A 22,720-nucleotide genomic window follows, 5' to 3' on the forward strand; every position below is an offset into this window, starting at 1 on the left:
CAATTTCTTTTTTAATTTAAAGAATTGAATGTCCAATGTGTCCGTAAGTACTGATTATCGATAAAAGCGATCGAAAAGGCTTAATTTTACTCAAAATTCGTCAGAAAACGTTCCATCAAAATCGAAGACTCAACGACTGCAACTTGTTAATCTTTGCTTGTGAATGAAAAAATGGGTGCGACTGATATCTTACGATTAGATATGCTAGTTTAAGTCTATTATCTATATATCAAGAATTAGCAGATGTACTTAGTGGATATCGGGATTTCAATCATACATCATGTTTGAGAGGTTTCTAAATGTTAATGGTAAAGTGTGCCTAAAGTAAAACACGCTTGTGAAATAATCAGTGGTCTTTTTATATAACTTATAATTTCAAAATGGCTTTCCGAAGTAGTAAGCATGTCATTTTTGCTCTTGTGATTGGTGTAATTTTTGGATTTCTCACGGCGTGCCTTGTGAAAACATGGTTTTCTGGTAATATTCGACTTTCAAGAGACCCGCATTCTTCTTCAGAGCTGGAATCGGAGGTGATTGTATATGTATATGATGAATGTGAATTATTGTATACACTGATGTGTGCAAACTATTGTACATATATCATGTGTGTGAATTAATTATAATTAGTGTGTTTCTGATATAATTTATAATGTTATCAATAAACATAGATTGGACCTGAAACAAAAGTATCATTCCACGACAAAGATGAAGATTTCCATAAAGGTGAAGATAAAGTTGCACAAGATCTTGAGAAACGAGTACGTGTACTTTGTTGGATTATGACAGGTCCAAAAAATCATCAAACTAAAGCACAACACGTGAAAGCAACATGGGGAAAACGTTGTAATATTCTCTTATTTATGAGCTCTGCAGAAGGTAAATTATTTATATTTTGATCATATAAGTTCTAAATTAGAAATAAATAATCAAAACAATATTAAATTCCTTTTGTTTAGATATAAATTTACCTGCAATTGCTTTGCCAGTAAAAGAAGGAAGAGATAACTTATGGGCAAAAACCAAAGAAGCATTTAAATATGTTTATGAAAAGTACAAAGATGAAGCTGATTGGTTTATGAAGGCTGATGATGACACGTGAGTAATTCCGAATGCTTCTTTTTTCCTGCAGTTTATAGGTGTTAAATCCAAACTTTTTAGTAATATACATATTTTATATTATTACCACCAGTTTATTTTGAAAATTTTTAACATTTAATGTAATAACAACAGCATCTGAAGATTCAAAATTTTATATTGCAATTATCTATATTAGAACCTTCATTACAATAATCTTCTAAATGAATTAAATTGAAAAATGACATGCACACTAGAAATCCATTTCATAATGATTTAAAATTTCAGTTACATATTCTATACAACTATAAGCATTTTGATTTCAATCATTAATTAACATTATTTACATTGACAAAATACATTAAGCAATAACTAGTCTGTAATAAAACTGCATTTTTATCTATAGACCGAGTTATTTCAATTTAGAACTAACTAATTCACTAAAATATTTCTAGATACGTGGTGGTAGAAAATCTACGATATATGCTTTCGTCTTACGATCCAAGTTCGCCGCTATATTTTGGCTGTAGGTTTAAACCGTTTGTAAAGCAGGGATATATGAGTGGTGGTGCAGGATATGTACTTAGCAAAAAAGCTTTGCGAAAATTCGTGAGGAAAGCTTTGTCTGATACGACGAAGTGTCGTTCGGATAATGCCGGTGCAGAAGATGTGGAAATGGGAAAGTGTCTTGAGAACATTAACGTAACAGCAATGGACACACGAGATCCATACGGTCGTGGGCGATTTTTTCCTTTTGTACCGGAGCACCACATAATTCCGAATCACGTGGATAAAGACTTCTGGTACTGGAAGTACATTTATTACAAAAGCAATGATGGTCTCGATTGTTGTTCCGATACCGCAATATCCTTTCATTACGTGTCGCCTAATATGATGTACGTTTTGGATTACTTAATTTATCACTTAAGGCCATACGGAATCACGCAGAATGTACAAAAACCTACTGTGGATCAGTCTAGTACTACATGAAATGAAGTCTACGTTCTATGTAAACAAAAATACAAATTCGATAGAGCTCTTTCTACTCTACAAAACTGTGTTAATCGTTTTTTTCAGTAGTTTCATTCGTTATTACTATTGAGGCTCAGAAATAGAATATCCAGGAGGTAAAAATTAGCACTTTCGACACCTGCTCTTTTTCGCTTTCCATCGCGGCCAAAAAGCTACTGAAGCAGCCCGGGATATTTGCAATGTATACGGAGAAGGTGTCAGAGGTGAATCGACAGCACGGAAATGGTTTGCAAAATTCAAAAATGGCGATTTTAACGTCGAAAACCCGCCCCACAGCGGAAGACCTTCTGACAAGTTCGACGAAGAGCGTCTCCGAGCACTTGTGAAGCAGGATGGTCCTCAAATTAGTCGTGAATTAGTCGAAAAAATGAACTGTGACCACAAAACTATTCTCAATCATCTCCATTCAATGGGATTTGTCGAAAAATTGGGAGCCTGGGTGCCTCACGAAGTGAACGCTACGAACTTATTGCCCAACCTTAGGTTGAATTTTGCAAACCATTTCCGTGCTATCGACTCACCTATGACACCTTCTCCGTATACATTGCAAATATCCCGGCCTGTTTCAGCAAGTTTTCACAACTTTTCACAACTTTTTGGCCGCGATGGAAAGTGAAAAAGAGCAGGTGTCGAAAGTGCAAATTTTTACCTCCTGGATATTCTATTTCTGAGCCTCAATAGTAATAACGAATGAAACTACTGAAAAAAAACGATTAACACAGTTTTGTAGAGCAGAAAGAGCTCTATCGAATGAATATTATAATCTCTTGCAAATTGCAAAATGTCGCTGTAAAAAAAAGAAAATGTCAAAACGCCACGAACTTATTCCCCAAACTAATATTTACAAATGTGGGAACTTATAAAATTATTAAAATTAAGTAATGTACTAATATATTTAACTTCTTTAACAAATTCAAAGAATTGAGTTCTGACACACTACAATTCTTCAAGATCTTAAAAAAATGATAAGATGTACGTATTATATTATAATAAATTATCTTTCGTTTAAATTAATAGGTATTATAGTAAATTATTCAGTCTTTGATTTTTTAATGTACAAACATTATATTAAATGTATATACAAACTTTATTTATGAAGATAGTAGTGTAATAATAATTTGTGGAGAATGTTTCACGAGCACTTTTCAGTAATGCTTGAAATGACTTAGGATTTCGTTGCATATCTTTTTATTCTCATGTCATGACATTAATCTATTATGGCCATCGAATTAAGGTATAATATATTCATCAGAGGATAGAATAATATTTCATAACAATTCATATAAAAGGTTACTGCGAATCGATCATCTATTTTATTTATCTGAATACCAGTTCGATGGCCAACGACTGTCGTCAATTTTTCTATGCATTACTAATATTGCTTTCAAAGTATTTACATCAATTTTCTGGCAGTGAAAAGTTGAAGAAGAAAGGCATATGTACAGAGTGTTACCTGTAACGCTACTCATGATTTTTCTCCCACTTGCAGCCACTTTACGAAAAAATGTTTGCAACAATATTTGCAGGGTATGAAGTGCACAATAGATATTAGTAAAGCAAATTTTGAAATCAGTTTGTTCTCTTCGCAAAGTCAAGATCACCTTAGGTTTTTTAAATAGGAACATACATTTTTTTTTATTCATAGCTTTAGAGGACATCGAGACGAATTCAAAACATATATTACATGATATTTTTATTAACATATTACTCGATTTACAAAAGTGGAAATGTGAAGTACTTAGCTTTTGACTTTGGTAGTGTAACCATTATTTGATTCTAAAGAGATTACTGAATGTAAACACGCGACTAGAATGTAAGTAAAATACACTTTATTTAATTACATCTCCAAAATGTATGCCGCCTTCCATCGCGTAACATTCCGGCCTTTCACTTCACATTTCCATTTCTGTAAATCGAGAAATATGTTAATAAAAATATCATGTAATATATGTTTTGAATTCATCTCGATGTCCTCTAAAGCCATGAATAAAAAAAATGTATGTTCCCATTTAAAAAACCCAAGGTGACCTTGCCTTTGCGAAGAAAACAAACTGTTTTCAAAATTTGCTTTACTAATATCTACTGTGCACTTCATACCCTGCAAATATTGTTCCAAACTTTTTTCGTAAAGTGGCTGCAAGTGGGAAAAAAATCGTGAGTAGCGTTACAGGTAACACCATGTATATTGAAATACTGTACAAAATATATTTTACGAATATACATATAATACAGAAATAATTAGTGCAAATAACTTATGAAGAAATGACAAACTATTTATTACAAAAAAATAGAAATGAATGTGTTGCAGAGAAAGGACAAAGTGTTATATTTATTAGAAGTAAATTACCGGTGAATGTATGGCAGGGAAAGAACAAAATATTTATCCGTCCTTATTATAGATTACAAGTAAATAACAAATATTTCTTATAAATAAGGTAGAAATAAATGACAGATAAATGTACAGGTATAAAGGATTGTTTGACTGAACGCCATACTTGTGCGCTAACAAGGGACATCACCAAAGTGTTACACGCTGATTTTAATGAAATTTACATACGTGGTAGCTTTCCAAAAATCATTTGACACGTATTTTTTTATATCTGCTGAGATGCATGTTGCGGGGGTGAAAATAGCCTTCAAAGTTGGGGTTGAAAACACATTTTCTTCAATCTTAGAAACTGGAGAGTGTAGGAAGCTGAATTTTTCTTTAAATTGTGTAGGTTTTAGTTAGGAAGGTTTTAGTCATTACGCAAAATTTTGGGGGAAATTATTTATTTAAATAATATATTAAAAAATTTGACTTTTTTTCAATTTTTCACCCTAAGTACAGTTCAACTTTTTTGCAGATTTGTATACGAAAAATATGGATCAAAATAGGGGACACGTGTTTTTGAAATTTTTTGTTTATTGCAATTTAGCAATAATTGTACATATACAATTTTTTCCTACCTTTTACGGAGAAATGAGTTGAGATTTGTTTTCGAAGAGGGTAAACCCTTTTTAATTTGTCACGTTTTTAACAATTGGACAATATCACATGTTTATTATTCCATCGGTAGCCACGGAAGGTTCAGCGGGCAATTTAATAATAATAGATAAAATAAGTATATAAGTATATACAGGGTGTCTCACAATTAGTGTAGATCCCTGAAATGGGGGGTAGCTAACGTGATTCTAAGCAAGATTTCCCTTTGCAAAAATAGGATTTGAAGCTTCGTTTTTGAATTATTAAGGAAAAACACGGACCAATCAGAACGCGAGGATTACGTGTGCGCAGACGTGGGAGTGACAGCTCCGCATAACACGTAGTTATCCAACGCGTAGTAGTGCAACGCGTAGTAATGCAACGCGTAGTAATACAGCGCGTAGTAAACCAACGCGTAGTAATACAACGCGTAGTAATACAGCGTGTGAATATCCAACGTGTAGTAATCTAGCGCGAGCATATTCAACGCGTAGTAATTCAACGCGTAGTAATGCAACGCGTGGTAATTCTAAGTGTAGGAATCTGATGCGTGGTAATCTAAACCGTAATAATCCAATGTGTGGATATCCAACGCGTAGTAATCCAGAGCGTGGATATTCAACGCGTAGTAATGCAACGCGTGGTAATTCTAAGCGTAGGAATCTGAAGCGTGGTAATGTAACGCGTAGTTAATCAACGCGTAGTAATCCAACGCATAATAATTCAATACGTAATAATTCTCGCGCTCTAATTGGTCCGTGTTTTTCCTTAATAATTCAAAAACGAAGCATCAAACCCCATTTTTGCAAAGGGAAATGTTGCTTAGAATCACGTCAGCTACACCCCATTTCAGGGACCTACACTAACTGTGAGGCACCCTGTATATAAGAACTTCGGTGCCATGTATGTGATAATGTAACTATTATTACTTATCCTTAAAATCGAAAGTTATAAAATCATAAAATGAAGTTATTGGAATCAATTATGTTTGAAATATCAAAAGGATATCAGTATTGTCACGACTATTTAACTCAAATTATTCATCATATACTAACGCTAATAATTTAATTTGTCCCCTATAAAATATCTAAAATTTCGAGTATTTTATACCATGCGGTATAAAATGAACGAAGTTAATAATTATATATTGCGGAAAAAATTATTTTTCACTCGTGTTTATAAATAACATTGATAGTGTACTATTCCATATGTTTCGATTTAGTATCACACGATGAGTCAGCTGCTGCGTACAGGATATAAAGAATACGAATCTGAGGAATTCTACGACACAATTTCATAAATATTTATGTCAGTAGATTGAGAATGAAGTGCTCGTTCTTGTCATCATGCAAATTTAAATAAGTTGTAAAATAAAGGCATAAAAAAATAATTTGTTGAAAACAAGTTGTAGTTTGACCAATTTGTTTATGTCTTGCTGTGAAAAGACCGTAAACCTTTTCCATTAAAGACTTTCACGCATCTTCGTTGGTTTTCGAGATAGTACTTGTGCGTCGAAACTTTGAAGCGTGGTTTCAGCCCTTAAACTCTAACAATAAGGTAAAAAAAATACGTCCCTTATTTTTTTTTATTTAACGTACAAAATTTCATTAAAACCAAAGGAAGATACTTTTATGCCTTTCTTAGTTAGAACAAAATATATTTTATATAATACAAATTTATTAATAATAGGAGTATAAGAGTGTGATGGACCAAATGGAAATAGACATAGCGTTGAAATGACTCAAGATCAAAAAGATCTCTCAGAAAGAACTGCCATAGATTCCTTTTAGAGTATCACATCGAAAGTTTATCTCTAGTTTACTCGATTTCCACATAGATATTTAAATTAGTTTTATTATTTCCCCTCTCTAAAAGTAGTTTCTTTTTCATTGCATAAATAAAAATGATTAACGAAAATGTATAATATCATTGAAATTTTGAATAAAAATGGATTGTTTTTTGTTATGTTATATTTCCTAAATTTCCTTTATTTTACTTTTATTTTTTGTCAAATGAATTAATATTTATATAAAATTGTACATTAATTTGTTTTAATATTAACCTTAGATTAACAGATGTTTAATGACCATTTATATTTCAATTGAAACTAAATTATAAAAATAAATAAATACATAAACTAGCTTATACAAGACTTTTTATATCGATGAAGGTTAACATATATTTTGATAAAAGATTAATAATTTTTATAATTGGAAATAGGAAGTCTAAGATTCGTGACGAGTTCCGTAAATGTAGTTTTAAAAAAGGTTGCCATATCGAAAATATTTTCCGTTTAATTAACGATTACAATAATTAATTAATTTTTGAAAGTAGAGCAAGTCCACTTGGGTATAATAAAATCTTCATATTTTTAATTAGCTTAACACGTTTATCGCCATATCACCCACATTCAGATAAATTAATATTTGATTTAAACTTATCTCAAAAAACTTTAATTATTCAACGATAAATGATATCGTTAAATTCTGTTCGGTATATCTAGTAAAAGTAATTAAATATTGTCAGAGCAATCGAAGTTTGTTGAGAAAATTACCATCAATTAGCATTTTTAACAAATATAGACGTTGAAAGTATAAAACACTTCTGGTTAATTATCATTCATTATTTAGCACTAAAAGATATAAGGATTTTGTCTATTAGCATTCATCCAAGTTTTTAAATTTATTTATAATAAATGCAAACCCTTAAATATCTCGCGACATAAAGTGGTCTTGCACCACTTTCAAAATAAAACGGTCCAATTACACAAAACTAGTATTACTACATTTTGAGTAATTTTATTACTACATTTTGATTACTATGAACGTATGTATGTATATTATTGCATTGTCATCCATTTTAATCTATGTCAAAAGTTTCCAGTCTCTAATCGGTAACTTATTTCGAAATTGTTATCAAACGTACAAGAAACCGAGTTAAAGCGTTTAAAAAATAAGAAAAAATTCCACTGTTAACCCTATTAACTGTGGTTTATGAATCATATGCTAAAATTATAACTAGAATAATATTAAGTTTTTGTTAATATCATGTAGCGACTCTAACCATTAGAAGTGAAATAAATATATTGTTAATAATTCCATTGTTAACCTTTGTTAACTGTGGTTTATGAACCATGTGCTAAAATTCTGACCAAAATATTAATAACAAGTTTTTGCTGATATCAAATATTGACTCTAACCGTTAGAAGTGCAATAAATACATTGTTAATAATTCCATTGTTAACCCTTGTTAACTGTAGTTTATGAAAAACATGCTAAAATTATAACCAGAATAATAACAAGTTTTTGCTAATAGCGATTCTAACCGTTAAATAAATACAAAAACAATGCAAACCTTTATATATCGCAATAAAAAAAATAGATTTGCCCCGCTTTCAAAATAAACTTGCAATATCGATGTTTGACTTGAAAGGTATCGATACTGTGTGGTCAATCGCTGGACCAAAATGAGAGGAAGAGACTGATTGCACTTAACTCGCTCGGCGCGTCGCGGAGGTGCCCGAGAACGTGCGCGCGCGCGCGCGCCTATCGACCAGATCCTCCGGTCTCTCCTCCTCTCTGTTCGACCTCGGTGTCGACGGTTTATGCATTTCGTTAGAATCCCAGCCACGGCAACGCCTCGACGCAGCCTGGAACGTCTTCCGGGGATCGGGGAACTGGCCGGTCCCCACGTGGCCACGTGCGAATCATGAGAATCAAGAAACTGCACGATATCCCACGATTGTATTCTTTCTGTGATTCAGCCCGCTCCGAACGGTGTCCATTACCGAAGGAAGTCGATCAAACGTGTTCCGGAAACTGACTCCGGAGCATCCCCGGCGCCTGGGGCTGCCCAGAGACTTCCACAGTGAAACACGGAGATCGAGTGTGAGTGAGGATCCTGGAGAAGTCCTCGGGTTTGTGGACTCCACGATGTTTGGTAAAAACGCGTCGGGAGTGCACCTGTGTGCATAATCGAAAGCCTAAAAGACTGTGGTCACGTAACAGGTCGCGGGGTGCGTCAAATTTGACCCGTTTTCGAAGATGGATCGTTAAGAATGAGGGAGGCAGGGAGGATGAGATAGACACGAAATTTGCAGCCACCTAGCGTTACGTTAAAATGCATCGAAACGACAGAGTGGTTGCGTTAAAGTGCTCCGAATTGAAACCTTCCTGACACTCATGAGCGTCGAATCAGGGCGTTCTATGCGTTAAAGTGTGTCAAATTGAGGGCCACATACAAGTTCCAAGCACCGCACTGTGCAGTTTCTGTTCGAAGTCTTGACAATAATCGGACGACCTAGGATCGAGGATCCAGTTTCAAGGACAACGAACGTTTTTCATTCAGCGAATAACGACGGCCTGGTGATTAACGACGAAAGAGATTTGAGACAGGAAGTACTACAGATTCAGTGGTCACGTGGACAGCTTCTGGGAAAGCTTCTATCTAGAGTTTCGCAGCGATATAACGTGTTCTAGAGTGGATATTTGGGGAAGGATGCCAGGATTTGAGGCACTCTGCAACGAGACTGACGATGAAAGCAGAGAAAAGAGGATTGAAGAAACCCAACATTGGTGAGTGGACAGATTTTTGGTTTATTAATAATTGAGAGTGACGAAAATGTAAAGGGTGTTTCAAAAGTGAAACTTAAATACGTTTGAATTATTTAAAAGGTGATGATGGCTGAATGTAAGTTTTGGGGCATTTCTTGTTTTAGAAAGATCGATTAGAAATTGTATCACGATAGATCGATGGATCATTTTTAACTCTATAATTTTTAGTATACACGCTTTCGATGTAGATTTTTATGTTGAATGTTGGCTAATCATAGTGTACTGACGACTGTATTGGGGAAATGGAGTAATTGCGTGTACCCGCGTTTAGGGAGCACCAGCTCTTTAATTTGCGAATATGCGATCTTAGAAATATAGAAATCCAATTTTTGAATTTAGAAGTCATTTAATTTTTGACTTTTAGAAATTTTCAAACTGTCCTATTTCCGAATTTCTGAGTTCCTAGTTTCAGAATTAAAAAATTTGTTAATTTACAAATTTTTTTATTTTGAATTTTCAAAATTTTCACAACTCAAATGTTTGTACTTCTAAATTCTCAAATTTGCAAATTTATGAAATTCCAGCTTTCATAATTCACAAAATTCTTAAGTCTCAAAGTTACAAATTTTAAACTTTTGTATTTTCAAATTCATAAATCACTAAATTCTCATATTTTCAAAACCACGAATCATAAAGTATTTAATCTTCAAAAATTGCAATTTCTTAAACTCACAAATTTCTAAATTCTTAAACTCCTTAATTTTCAAATTCCTATAATTTTTAAACATTTCCAATTTTTCTAAATTTCTCAAATTTTCTACATTCATTTCTAAATTAGAATTAAAATTTTTAATTCCCCAATTTTCAAATTAGTTTGCAAATTTTTTATTTACAAATCCCCAATTTCCAAAATCCTAAAGTTTTCGCACTCCGTTTTTCGCATTTGCCTAATTTCAAAATTCTCATATTGTTATAAATTCCCAAATTAACCAAATTTTCAAAATTCTTCCAAATTGCTAATTTCTCTAATTCTCTTACATCATAATTTCCCAATTTTTCAATTTCCAAATTCCCAAATCCATAAATGTTCAAGCGCCATTTTTTACATTTCCGAAATTTCCAAATTCCTAAATTTGTATAATTCCTAACATCACAAAAATTTCCAAATTCCGAAAATCACAAAAATTTCCCAAATTCCTAAAATCACCCAATTTTTCTAAATTCCTAAAATCACCCAATTTTCCCAAATTCCTAAAATCACAAATATTTCCAAATTCCTAAAATCACAAAAATTTCCCAAATTCCTAAAATCACCAAAATTTCCCAAATTTCTAAAAATCTTTAAATTCCTTAATTCTCTAAATTTACAATCTCCTCATCCACAAATCTTCAAGTTCCCAATATAAAAATTTCCAGATCCACAAATTTTCAAACACCATTGCATTTCCAAAATTCCCAAGTTTCTAGTTATAAAAGTATCGAAATTTTTAAATTCGTTATCTAATATGATAACACGGCTAAGCTGCACTCGGCCTATTTTCACTCGCACATCTGTTAAAATGCTTCATAAGATCAATGAGTTCATTAACCGTTGTTATTGTTATTGTTGATGTCAACGCATTATCGTATTCTGTGTTACAGTTCGACGGAAGACCAAAGATCTGTTAAACGCATGTTACCACCACCAAGACCGATCGTAAAGGGGGATCGATGGTTACGGTAGTAGCAGTATCTTTGATTCTGATAAAATTCGTAAATCGGGCGATGCAATATACTGGTTTTCGTGGTATCTTTCAATTACTCGAAACTGGTTGACAAGGAAGGTTCCTTTGGCATGTGCGATTACTCTCAAGACAAGGTAATTATCGATCATTTACGTACAATTGCATTTTTCTTATCGATAGCGTCCACGAGTGCATTCGACCTAGTTAAAACAAATCATTAAACATTATGTCAATATTATATAAAATGGCATAGTCAAAAAAAGCAAAAATAAGATTAACGATCTCATGAGTGGATACTTAACTTTTTACTTACGGAAAGTGTATACATATACCCCAGGGTGACTCAAACAAATTTTTGTTGTGAAAACAAAATGTGGTGAACACCCGCTAAAAAGTTAGTATATAATGCAAAAAGTCCTCTCAAAATATAAACACAAATATTCATATTTAATTGATCAAGAAAATTTAAAAGTTTACAAAATAACATTTTTTAATCAATTTTTTATTATTATTATTTTAAATATACTTTTATGTATTTTATTTAAGTCCTAGAGTTTTTTCTGTCAAATAATCATTTTTATTATATGATGGATATTCTTTTCAGCGATGCAATGTTTGCAATAAATATTGCAACTGACCCTTGGTTTTAGTTAACCATTTATTTAATTCTTTTGTCAATGCTTTGTCCGCTGTGTTAACAACTTGCAAATTTTTACTTCTTGACAATTGTTATAATTATACAATTCTTTTATCTAAAATCAATCAATAAAGAGGCAAATCGAGGAAATCATGAAGAAATTCGATTTATTCAAATAAAATCATTTTTTTTAAGATCTATATCAGGATTAAAATCTTTTGATTTAAATTTTATATAATCATTCAGATCTTTTGTACAGAATGAATGAATAATTACCAGCAGGTAATATCAAAACTTTGAACGATTATCAAATACTATTAATTAATTAACCTCATTAATTGACTTTTCAACTATGGAAATATGGTTAAATCAACTAATTAACATTCCTGTGAGACTTAATACTCACATTTTTGTATAATTTTATCGTAATAACATCTATAATCCCTTTAATTGCAGTTGAAAGCGATAAGATAAAAAATTAATATGCAGACAAAAAATTGCGTTTAGCGATCTCTCAAGTTTAAATTTTCGAACTCAACCTTTGAGAGGATTGTTTTTAAGTCATGTTCTAAATTTTTAAAGAGTGAACATATTAAATATTTTGAGCTCCTCTATTATATTGCCCTCTAAATTTCTCCTACTGTAACCTATTTAATATTTTATTAAACACTAATAACGAATATAACAATCTGCATTTCATGTAACAACTCATTGTAGCAGCTGTAAATAAGCCAATATCGACAAATGTTTTTTTATTTTATAATCACAAACATTTCACTACATATAAATTACCATGCAAAAGTACGGATGAAATAAAAATATATTCGTTAAAAAATTGACATTTTTTATAGACATGCAAATTTTTTTTACAGAAAATAGCGATCATTCGTTGTTTATTCCTCTGAGTTCTTAGATAAGTCATTTTTTAAATGCAACATTAAATACATATTTACCGAAAACCATTTATTGATTATCATATTTTATGAACGTATAAATGGAAATTAATATGTTCCTGCTATTATGCTGTTAATTACTCCGTTATAACTGTACTGTTAATTGCTCTATAACAATTACACGGTTAATTACACTATTATAATTATACTGTTAATTATTTACTTCCGCGATTCCTCGCTGATTTTGATAACCTTGAAACACGAAATATGGTAGAACATTTCAATTCGTCATCCAACATTGTAGATAATATTATTATTTTTTTATTATTTTAACATTTTACGATTTTCATCATTCTTTTTGTACTTTTCCATTGTGCAAATCTGCCATTTTGTTATTTCGTTACGCTACTACTAATTGATTGTTCCACCATGTCACTATAATATTACATTACTGTTCTATTATTTGTTTTTAACAATTATTATTTGTTTTTCGCTACTTCATCTATCATTTCGTTGTCTTACTATTTTATTCAAGCTTTTGTACTTCTAATATAGAAAATAAAAATCAATGTAAATTACATAAATATTAATATTCTCAGAATTATACACTATTCTGCAAAAATGCATAAAAAATGGAATTCTGTAAAAAAAATGTTTTGAAATTACTTTTTATAAAAACAAAACATTTTGTAAAATAGACAAATATTTGTCGAATATGCGATTTTTTAAAAATCCTTTTATGATTGTATCTTTCAAGAAAAACAAATAAAGAACAAAAAGTTTCCAATCTAAATTAAATATTTATATTTGCTAACACTGAGACGATAAGTTTCAACGAAACATGTACTTTAGTTGCAGTGGGCGGAAATACCGAATACTCGATTATTCTTATCATTCTCCACTTCAGACAATAAAAGAGTGACTAAACCTGACGATATCAAATTTTTGTACCAGATCTTGAAAATCGATTAAACAGTAATTTTCAATTAGCACAACAATTATTTGTTACGATACAAAAATATTTATAATTGATTCTCCAATCGTGGTTTAATTAAAAAATTTAACAAAATGTTCATTAAGGAATCTTCCTATTATGACAGTTTTAAAATATTGATGTTTTGGAAATTTTTTAATTCTATTAGAAAAATTGTAAATATCAATGAAATTATTGAAAATGGACTGTGAATTCTGTTTATTAAAAGATTGCATTTTTTTATAAACAGGATGTTTGTATAAGAACATATCTCAAATATAGATAAAAGTGTTGTTACAATTACTCATAACCTTTAGGAATTCGAGTAAATGATATAGAATATATATTCCATAATTAGTTTTCTAAATTATACCAAATTTTATTAGTAATTGCTATTGTTGTTAATTTAAATACCTGCTTTTATTTTCTGCATTGTATTTTTGAATTGTGTTCATCGTAATTTTGTTCAAACTACTATTGCTTGCATCTTAGCATATTTAATAAATACCACAATAAGTCATAAGTTTAACACGTTTAAATATAATATATTTAATATTATACTTTTAGGTGTTAAGCCGTTATAAAATACAAAGTTAATTATTGCAGAGATCCCTTAATCAGTAAATCTAATTTCATATATTGTTTATTTTTTATTATTTATTGAGAACTTAAATCTCACAGTAATTCAAAGTTTATTATGTGTACACAAAGCAAACAATATGTTTAACACTAAACCTACCGGCATATAATGCACTTAATTTGAAATTAAAAATGAAGTTAAAAAATAAATAAACAAACGACGAAGCATAAATTAGTACACACGTCTATTCTTTATCTTGATGAAAATCGATGCTAATTTCAAGGAATGTACTTTACTAAAATGTGTATCTTATAATAAGAAACTTGTGGAGCGGTTATTTGACTGGTTTGGTAGTTCTAGTGTTAATAAACTAACCTGACAATAAATTTATTTATACAGTATTTTCTCGTCATTGTCGTTACCTAGTGACAATGTTTTTATAATAATATATAAAATATTGAGATTGTGCTATACAATAACAGTACATAACATGATAGCGTATTTGAATACGATTAATTACTTATTTAATAAAAGAACTGTTTAAGAACTTGAATAGCTAAATTTATTGATTTCATAAGTAAAGACTACGTTTTCAACTAATGAACTTAACTCAAATTATGATGACTTAATTATAAATAAATTGTTGTTAATTCGTTGTTTTCCTGCAGGTAGTGATTCGTGGCGGCAAAAAGGCGCTGGACGATAAGCGCGGCGTTTTCAATTTTGAACTCGACAGCAAGATATACAAGAGTCGATTACGATTAAGAAGATGGTTAATAGGTCTTTTGATCTTCCTGTTCGTCTCATTGATCGTTATAAACACATACAATACGGACCAATTTCGAGCTGTGCGATATGGAACAATCTTAAACGACACCCTTCAAGGTATTTATTTAAACTCAGAATCTACTTCGTCTCAAAAACACAACCATAAACTTAAATAGTAAAAAATTTGTTTATTTATTTATTGACAGGTTAAACGTTTAGTTGCCACGGTTTTCAAGGTTTCCTCTTCATGTCATAAATTGATGTGGGTAGGTCGGTAAGTATACAATTTTCCAAAAATCAGTCACAATATAAGAACAGTTCTTTTGTATATATCCGAATAAATGTATATACATCACTTTTACTGATTTTACACATGGTGTACATATATCAAAATAAAAATACAGTTTCTGAGTAAAACGTTGTATATAAATAATTGTATATATAAACCAAAAAGTAAATATTAAAATATTCTGCATTGTTACAATTACTTCGTTCGAAACATTATTGTATTACGTTTTTATAGGGCATCTCGATAAAAGATATACACACTTTGAATATTAATATCAAATGACATTGATATTGATGACAATCAATTTAAAGTCGTCAATATAATAGTTTAATAATATATTCAAATAATTTATTTCAATATCTACTTTACTAATTTACTTATTAAGTTATAACAAAGTATGCATACATTTTATTCAGACACCCGGTATATTTATTAATACATTTCCTAGTAAATGTACATATCAAGCACATAACCTACACAAATGTAAATACGTTGACTAATAAATGTACATTTATTGAATTAACGCTGTGACATGTATAAAAGATAACTGTGTATACACATAGTTTTGTGACTGCTTTTTGAAAAATCACATTTGCCGACGTACCCAAGTTACCTCAAACCAAAGGTCACATTTGAACTAAACGATCCTTATCATTACAATTACGTTTATCAGGTTGCAGTTCTACAGGCGCTCAAACAAGAAACTAATTTGATAAACAAATACAGATACACTCTGCTACTTTAAAGTCTTATAGAATTTTTATCATTTAATATTTAAACTGCATTATTGTATAAAATACCTGTTCTATGTTTTAACGATTTCATAATTTTAGCCTAGATTTATATCCTTCCCTTATACCAATGTACAGAACTAATGTTACAAAGATTTCCTATTATTGTGCGTTTATTTATTATTTATAGCGCCTAACTGGTGTACCAGAATTTAAAATTTAATGAGTATAATTGACTTTGACATTTTACATTTTCCCAGAAAAGTTGGATAATTCTGGCTTCCTAGTCCGCAACAAGGGTTGTCGAATCCCAGCCATGGATCCTTACGATTCAGCGATCAAACGTTTTATCCGGAAGGAGGAACCAATCTCTTGCGAGCATGGGGACCATTTACCATTGGTCGAATCGAACGACACAGCGTTGTTCGTGAATCCAGCAGCGATAAATCATTTTTACAACAAATCAGAGGAGGTCGATTGCTGTTGGCGTCCATTTTGGCGAACGAAGGACGAGGATAATGCTGTTACGTCAGTAAGACTGATAGCTTTTATTCGTTGCTTCAGATCACCAAGTCCCATTATATCTCTCTTTATATGGTCAAACGAAAAAATCTAACAATAAGCTCCAGAAACAATCACATTCTCTTCGCCAATGAAATTTGAAATATCTTCCATTTGTAGGTACGATAACGAATGCTTCAAGTTCCAAAATTCCACGGAAATCAGCACCGAATTCGTGAAGGTCGAATGTTCCCGAAACAACGAGGTGATATACAAAGATTACCACGTGTTCTTGCCCCGTCTATCTACGACAGAAAAAAGATGCGAGAAAGCGAAAGCTGCCAACCCGAAGAGAGATTTTCTTAACCTGTTGATCGTCGGCATCGATTCGGTCTCGAGGATAAACTTCCATAGAATGATGCCACATACCGTGCAGGCCTTGCAAAGCCTCGGTGCTGTCGAGATGCTGGGTTACACCAAGGTGGCTGACAATACGTACCCAAATTTGGTACCCGTGTTAACCGGCTTGACTGAAGGTGAACTTCACGACCTATGCTGGCAAACCAAACACAAAACCTTCGACGACTGCCCATTCATCTGGAAGAATTTCAGCGCAGCCGGTTATCGGACAGCGTTTGGCGAAGATGCATGTAGTATAACAACGTTCAACTACCTGAAACCGGGCTTCCGTGTTCCGCCAACGGACTACTATCTGAGACCCTTCTGCATCGCCTCCGAGAAGGACATCGGCAACACGCACAAACTGAACGCTAATCTGTGTGTGGGCACCAGAAAGTCTTTCGACAACTTGCTGCACTACGCTCGAAAAACGGCTTCACGGTTCTCTAGGGACCCTTATTTCGCCTTGATCTGGCAGTCCAGCTTGACTCATGATTTCTTCAACTATCCACAGCTAGGCGACCAGTCCTACTACAACCTGGTCGTCTATCTGTCCAGCCAACAGTTGCTGAACCAAACAGCGTTGATAGTGATGAGCGATCATGGAATGAGATGGGGCGACTTTCGGGAGACTTATCAAGGCAGAATGGAGGACAGTCTTCCGTTCGTGTTCATCGTACTGCCAGCCTGGTGGAGAGAGAAGTACCAAGTAGCCTGGGCCAACCTGCGCAGAAATGCACGAAGTTTGACAACAGCGTTCGACCTTCACGAGACCTTGATGGACCTGTTGTATTCAGAGAACCTGGAAGAGTCGCGGTTAAAAAGCCGTTTTCAGGCAATGCCGAAGGAAAACGATCTACCCCGCGGGATAAGCTGGTTTTTGCCGATTCCTGATTATCGAACGTGCAACATGGCGGGTATAGCCAGTCACTGGTGCATGTGTCACGACAGCATAGATGTGGCTTTGAACGAGGGGAGTCTTATGGATAAGGCTGTGTTCTTGATCTCGGAGCTGAACAAGATGTTGAAGAAATTCACGCAGTGTGCAGTGCTGAAACTGAAAGAAATTAAAGCGGCGAAGGAATGGAGGAACAAGGGCAATGGGTCGGAACTCGTTGACTATACGATTACGCTTCAAACGGAACCTGGTAACGCGATATTCGAGGGCACCATACGACATAGAAGCAGCGATAAGAGTAACAAACTGGTGGGATCGGTCAGCAGATTAAATGCATACGGGAAACAGAGCGCTTGTATTGACGAATACAATATGAGACTGTATTGTTACTGCCTCTAGAATCTAGGCTCTGGAACCTAAGGTCTAGGTTGATTTTCATATTTTTCTGAAATGATCTGAATCTTGATGGCCTCAAATGGAATTGTTATGACAGACAGCATGTGAAGGGAATCACACTGTGATAAGGTTCTTTTCTTTAAAGGTTTCATGCTTAACAAGTACAGCGTCTAATGCTAATACGTGTATACTGAAACAATGTTACGTATTTAATCGCGTGCGTGCGTGCATGTATGTGTATGTATGCATGTATGTGTATGTATGCATGTATGTATATGTTTAGTCCACTGTGAGATACATGTTTTTAAATCGTTACCTGATATGATTTGTGGAAGACAGATAAGCAACTGCCACTTAAAAAACTGATGAGACTTGCTTTTTGTGTGAAACCTTTTAAAAAATAAAATTAATGTGATAAAAGGGAATTTCGTTTTTGTGAATATCTGTCTTCAAAAACGTGCAATTTTATATATGCTGTGGTGCAGTATGTTAGCGCCGAGCAAATGGAACACTTGCCCTAAGATACATGCTAGAGGAGTTACATTTTGTAAAAATTAAATGAAGCAATTTGTGCTATGTTTATCTTTGATTTATAAGAAGAGTATGTTATTAGAAAAACATTAGCAGACTTACAAGTAAGCTGAGTGGATTGTATTAATCAAATTTGAGTGAATATTGTGTTTGACTTCGATTTTGTTGAGATTTTGTTAATATAACAGCATTGAATAGCATTAAAAATTTGTTATACAATGTATGATTATATTTATATATATTATTTTTTGAATGCATGAATTTCTGAAACTAAGAATTCATGTTTCTAGAACAGTTTCCAAAGTCTGAACAAATTTTACTTCATAATATTAGTATAAATTTTCCATCAAGCCTAAGCATGTTACATATAAAAAAGTAAACATATCTGTTTCCAATTAGATATTTTCAATGACATCGACTTTCACCCTATGTCCTGCAAGCTATCGATGACCCTGTTATGGTACAATATTGTAATTATAATCCATTGTTTGATAGCATATACGTTGTTATGGCACTGCAATTACCACACATTGTTAACATAATTGAATTTGTGTTACTTTTTTAATATAGTGATTCCATTTAAAAATAACAAAATAGTCATAAGATAAAAGCTTACAAACTTTTATAGTTGAATTTGTAATTTATATTTGAAACTTATTTTTCCACTCATGTAGAAAACAGAACATAATTTCTCTTAAAAACATTTATAAGATAAAAAAAATAAACTTATAGTTTCTAAGAAAAGCATTTATTTTTCCTATGAAATTCGTGAATTTTGTTCCTATTTACTACAATGACCTATATGTATATATGCACATACTATTTGCAATTTCTTTTTTTCACAATGGATTAAACTTTAAAATTTATTAAATATAACGTTTGGTTCATTAAACTTATTAGTCGCAAATATAAATCTGAATTGAAAAACACAAATATCATCTAACCGTTGCATAAAAAATTGTTTTTTTAATTATTAGACACTTGATTTTTCAATATTAATATATTTATTTAATCTTTGTGCTACGATATATGTATATGAAATGAAAATTGCTTATGAAATACAAACCACACGACAGAATTTTAACAAATATAATTATTTAAAAAAAATGTCTTTTTAGAAGTTTGTTAACATTCACTTAATTACAAAATGAAGTTTTATATATTATTAAATTATAACTTAATAATATCAAAATTTAATGTTCAGATAATATCAACTGAAGCATACATTAAACTAAGTTTGCAAACTTTTTTATTAATAATTTTTTTATATGGTCTTATTCAGTTATGGCATACTTGAAACATTTACATGAACTAATTGTACATAAATAATGTCGACAGGTATAAGTTTATTAGAATTATGATAAAAATACAAAAATTGTGTTTTATTTGTAACCTTATTTTTACGGATTAACAACAGAGAAGTTACTATTCGAAAAACGGTAAAATATTACAACACCTTGTGTTGCATTTGACAGAATTATACTTTAATTATTAAAAACAGAATATATACAAAGATAATGAAAAAATCTTTGTAAAATACGAAAGAATGTATAATTTAATGCAAAATTTTTACATTGTATGTAAATATTTGTACATTTTATTGTAAGTAATAATGACAGAAAAATTGTACCACAATACTTCACTAATCATATTTGATTTTGGATAATGACTCCAATATTCAAAAACAGTCATTGAATTATATTTTCATTAATTAAATGCAAATCTCCTGCTCATGTAAAACACTCATACACCACCCACGCGTATTAAACATAAAATAACTTACTCTGTTAAATAAAATACCCAACCATTGTTGACATTTATACAAATAGTTGGCAATAGTATACGTATAACCAGTCTCTTATAATCAAAGAGGAAGTTTATGTACCTGTAATGGCTACTATGTTATACTACATGTATCCATTTTAACTGACCTAACAACTGGTTACCAAACCTGTTGGTATCCATGTTTTAAGGAAGCAAAAACTCCACTTGGTACAGAAACACACAAAGTCATCAGATTCACTTCAATTATATGCACACTTTATAATGTCACTTTGTACATACATTGCACTTAAAGTTCTTAATTTCCCCTTATTCCATTATAAATTCGATTTACAGACTCTTGTTGAAATAATTTTTTAATTTCTGAAATACAAATATGACTTAATATTGTATAATAAAAGAAATATATCAAAATGACTTACCTTCTTTTTGTGTATTCGTAAATTGTACTTCAGGGAATGCAACATCGAATGTGATATATAAAATACCATAGAGATTATTATTTTCATAGTTAGGCATTCCCTCTCCTTTTTTTCGAATACGTGCACCTGGTTTAGTCACTTTGTCTCTTTGAATAGTTACTTTGTGGCCATCCAAATGCTCTATATCCATCTTGAAACCTACTAGAGCATCCTGCATGGATATAGTAATGTTTGTGTATAAATCATCACCAATTCTTTCAAATACAGGATGTGGTTCTGTTCGTATTCTTAGAATTAAATCTCCAGGTTCTCCATCCAAATGTGGTTCTCCTTCTGCTGTAAAGTTAGTCTCTTGACCATCTACCATACCAGGTTCTACTTCAACCTCTAATACTCGTTCTTCAGTAACAAATTTAACATTTGGACATTCTGAACATATTGACTGCTGAGTCATGTGAAACCTTCCATTTCCTAAATGATGAGTAACTATTTCTTTCCTACAATTACATTTTCTAGTTCCTTTTGCTGCTTTCATAACAGGCTTATTTCTTGTTATCTAAGGAAAAAATTAAATAGTTTATAACCATTTGTTGTTTCCATTTCATACAAATACTAAATACCTACCTCTATAAAATTTCCACTATATAATTCTTCTAAAGTAACTGGTAGATCCATTTTTATATTGGAACCTTTAGGGACTTCATTCTGTTGTTGATTTTCTCCACCAAAATAAAATCCAAAATCACCAAAGAAACTTGCAAAAGGATCATTATTATACATCATTCCATCCTTTTTTAAACATTCTTCTCCGCATCTATCATACATCTCTCTCTTTTCATTGTCTGAAAGAACTTCATAAGCTGCGCTCAGGTCTTGAAACTTTTGCGAAGCATTTGGATCATCTTTGTTCTTATCAGGATGTAATTCTTTTGCTAATTTTCTATAAGCTTTCTTTATTGCATGTTGGCTTGCTGTTGATGGTATGCCCAAAATGGCATAAAAGTCTCTCCTGAAATACCATAAATTTTACAAATTATTTATAATTTATTGAAAACTACAAATTGGAAATTTCATGTTTTATATAATGCAATATAAAGGAATATTATTTATTGCCATTTATAAAAATATAAACACTAAATATTTAAGAAAAAGAAAATAAAGTCTACTTCACGGGAATATTTAAACATTTAAAAGTTATACATTTTTTTCTAATTCATTGTTGTGTATTTCAAAATGATGGGTTGGCAAATAGTTTACAGAATAAGAGGTTATAAAAATGAATTGTATAATTATCAATAAATAAGTTTCATGAGAACAAAATAATTTGTTTACTCACCCAGCTACGGCTAATATTACACATATCGTTAAATTTATGAATAAAGACCAAATTAACTTTATTGCTGCCATCCTAGCAGACGTTACAACAAACATTGGAGCTTAGATCGTGGGTGCTCCGGATTGGTGCATCAATTCAATTCATCCGATTTTGATCGACGATGACCGAGTGTTTAGACACGTTTACATGTGAAAATTTCAAATTTTTTTTAATTAAATATCATTAATTACAACTAG

At 31.8% G+C, this 22,720-nt stretch overlaps 3 protein-coding genes across 7 annotated transcripts; 2 read left to right on the forward strand and 1 right to left on the reverse strand.

Annotated features, from left to right (window-relative positions):
• Nucleotides 1-380: 380 nt before the first annotated feature.
• Nucleotides 381-3,049, forward strand: LOC100878141 (Glycoprotein-N-acetylgalactosamine 3-beta-galactosyltransferase 1). The gene is made up of 4 exons (XM_003702551.3): nucleotides 381-530; nucleotides 669-876; nucleotides 957-1,095; nucleotides 1,530-3,049. The coding sequence occupies exons 1-4, from the start codon at nucleotides 381-383 to the stop codon at nucleotides 2,062-2,064; spliced, it is 1,032 nt and encodes a 343-aa protein (XP_003702599.1). The 3' UTR covers nucleotides 2,065-3,049.
• A 2,447-nt stretch (nucleotides 3,050-5,496) lies between these two features.
• Nucleotides 5,497-19,491, forward strand: LOC100878029 (uncharacterized). Of its 5 annotated transcripts, XM_076541657.1 has the most exons (8): nucleotides 5,497-5,974; nucleotides 6,294-6,628; nucleotides 8,690-8,958; nucleotides 9,079-9,645; nucleotides 11,266-11,482; nucleotides 15,100-15,316; nucleotides 16,480-16,747; nucleotides 16,901-19,491. In XM_076541657.1, exons 5-8 carry the CDS (start codon nucleotides 11,459-11,461, stop codon nucleotides 18,414-18,416), a joined length of 2,025 nt encoding a protein of 674 aa, XP_076397772.1. In that variant the 5' UTR covers nucleotides 5,497-5,974; nucleotides 6,294-6,628; nucleotides 8,690-8,958; nucleotides 9,079-9,645; nucleotides 11,266-11,458; the 3' UTR covers nucleotides 18,417-19,491. The 5 variants fall into 5 exon arrangements, with proteins under 5 accessions (XP_076397772.1, XP_076397770.1, XP_076397771.1 ...); XM_076541655.1 differs by having other exon boundaries at nucleotides 8,690-9,645; XM_076541656.1 differs by having other exon boundaries at nucleotides 8,835-9,645.
• Nucleotides 19,492-20,481: 990 nt separating this feature from the next.
• On the reverse strand, nucleotides 20,482-22,697 carry shv (DnaJ heat shock protein family member shriveled). The gene is made up of 4 exons (XM_003702573.3): nucleotides 22,485-22,697; nucleotides 21,773-22,157; nucleotides 21,149-21,704; nucleotides 20,482-21,089 (listed from the first exon to the last, which is right to left on the reverse strand). The coding sequence occupies exons 1-4, from the start codon at nucleotides 22,577-22,579 to the stop codon at nucleotides 21,025-21,027; spliced, it is 1,101 nt and encodes a 366-aa protein (XP_003702621.1). The 5' UTR covers nucleotides 22,580-22,697; the 3' UTR covers nucleotides 20,482-21,024.
• Between the last annotated feature and the right edge of the window lie 23 nt (nucleotides 22,698-22,720).

This window comes from Megachile rotundata, chromosome 16 (assembly GCF_050947335.1).
Source record: "Megachile rotundata isolate GNS110a chromosome 16, iyMegRotu1, whole genome shotgun sequence".
NCBI classification, from domain to species: Eukaryota; Metazoa; Arthropoda; class Insecta; order Hymenoptera; family Megachilidae; genus Megachile; species Megachile rotundata.

What these genes read in the sequence shown, in the direction of transcription:
- LOC100878141 (XM_003702551.3), top strand. Translation starts at nt 381, where the DNA reads ATGGCTTTCCGAAGTAGTAAGCATGTCATTTTTGCTCTTGTGATTGGT. An exon ending in CTTCAGAGCTGGAATCGGAG is followed by an intron (nt 531 to 668) that starts GTGATTGTATAT and finishes CAATAAACATAG; the next exon opens with ATTGGACCTGAAACAAAAGT. An exon ending in ATGAAGGCTGATGATGACAC is followed by an intron (nt 1,096 to 1,529) that starts GTGAGTAATTCC and finishes AAATATTTCTAG; the next exon opens with ATACGTGGTGGTAGAAAATC.
- LOC100878029 (XM_076541655.1), top strand. Translation starts at nt 11,459, where the DNA reads ATGTGCGATTACTCTCAAGACAAG. An exon ending in GCGATTACTCTCAAGACAAG is followed by an intron (nt 11,483 to 15,099) that starts GTAATTATCGAT and finishes GTTTTCCTGCAG; the next exon opens with GTAGTGATTCGTGGCGGCAA. An exon ending in GACGAGGATAATGCTGTTAC is followed by an intron (nt 16,748 to 16,900) that starts GTCAGTAAGACT and finishes TTCCATTTGTAG; the next exon opens with GTACGATAACGAATGCTTCA.
- shv (XM_003702573.3), bottom strand. Translation starts at nt 22,579, where the DNA reads ATGTTTGTTGTAACGTCTGCTAGGATGGCAGCAATAAAGTTAATTTGG. An exon ending in ATAGTGGAAATTTTATAGAG is followed by an intron (nt 21,705 to 21,772) that starts GTAGGTATTTAG and finishes TTTTTTCCTTAG; the next exon opens with ATAACAAGAAATAAGCCTGT. An exon ending in TACGAATACACAAAAAGAAG is followed by an intron (nt 21,090 to 21,148) that starts GTAAGTCATTTT and finishes TTTGTATTTCAG; the next exon opens with AAATTAAAAAATTATTTCAA.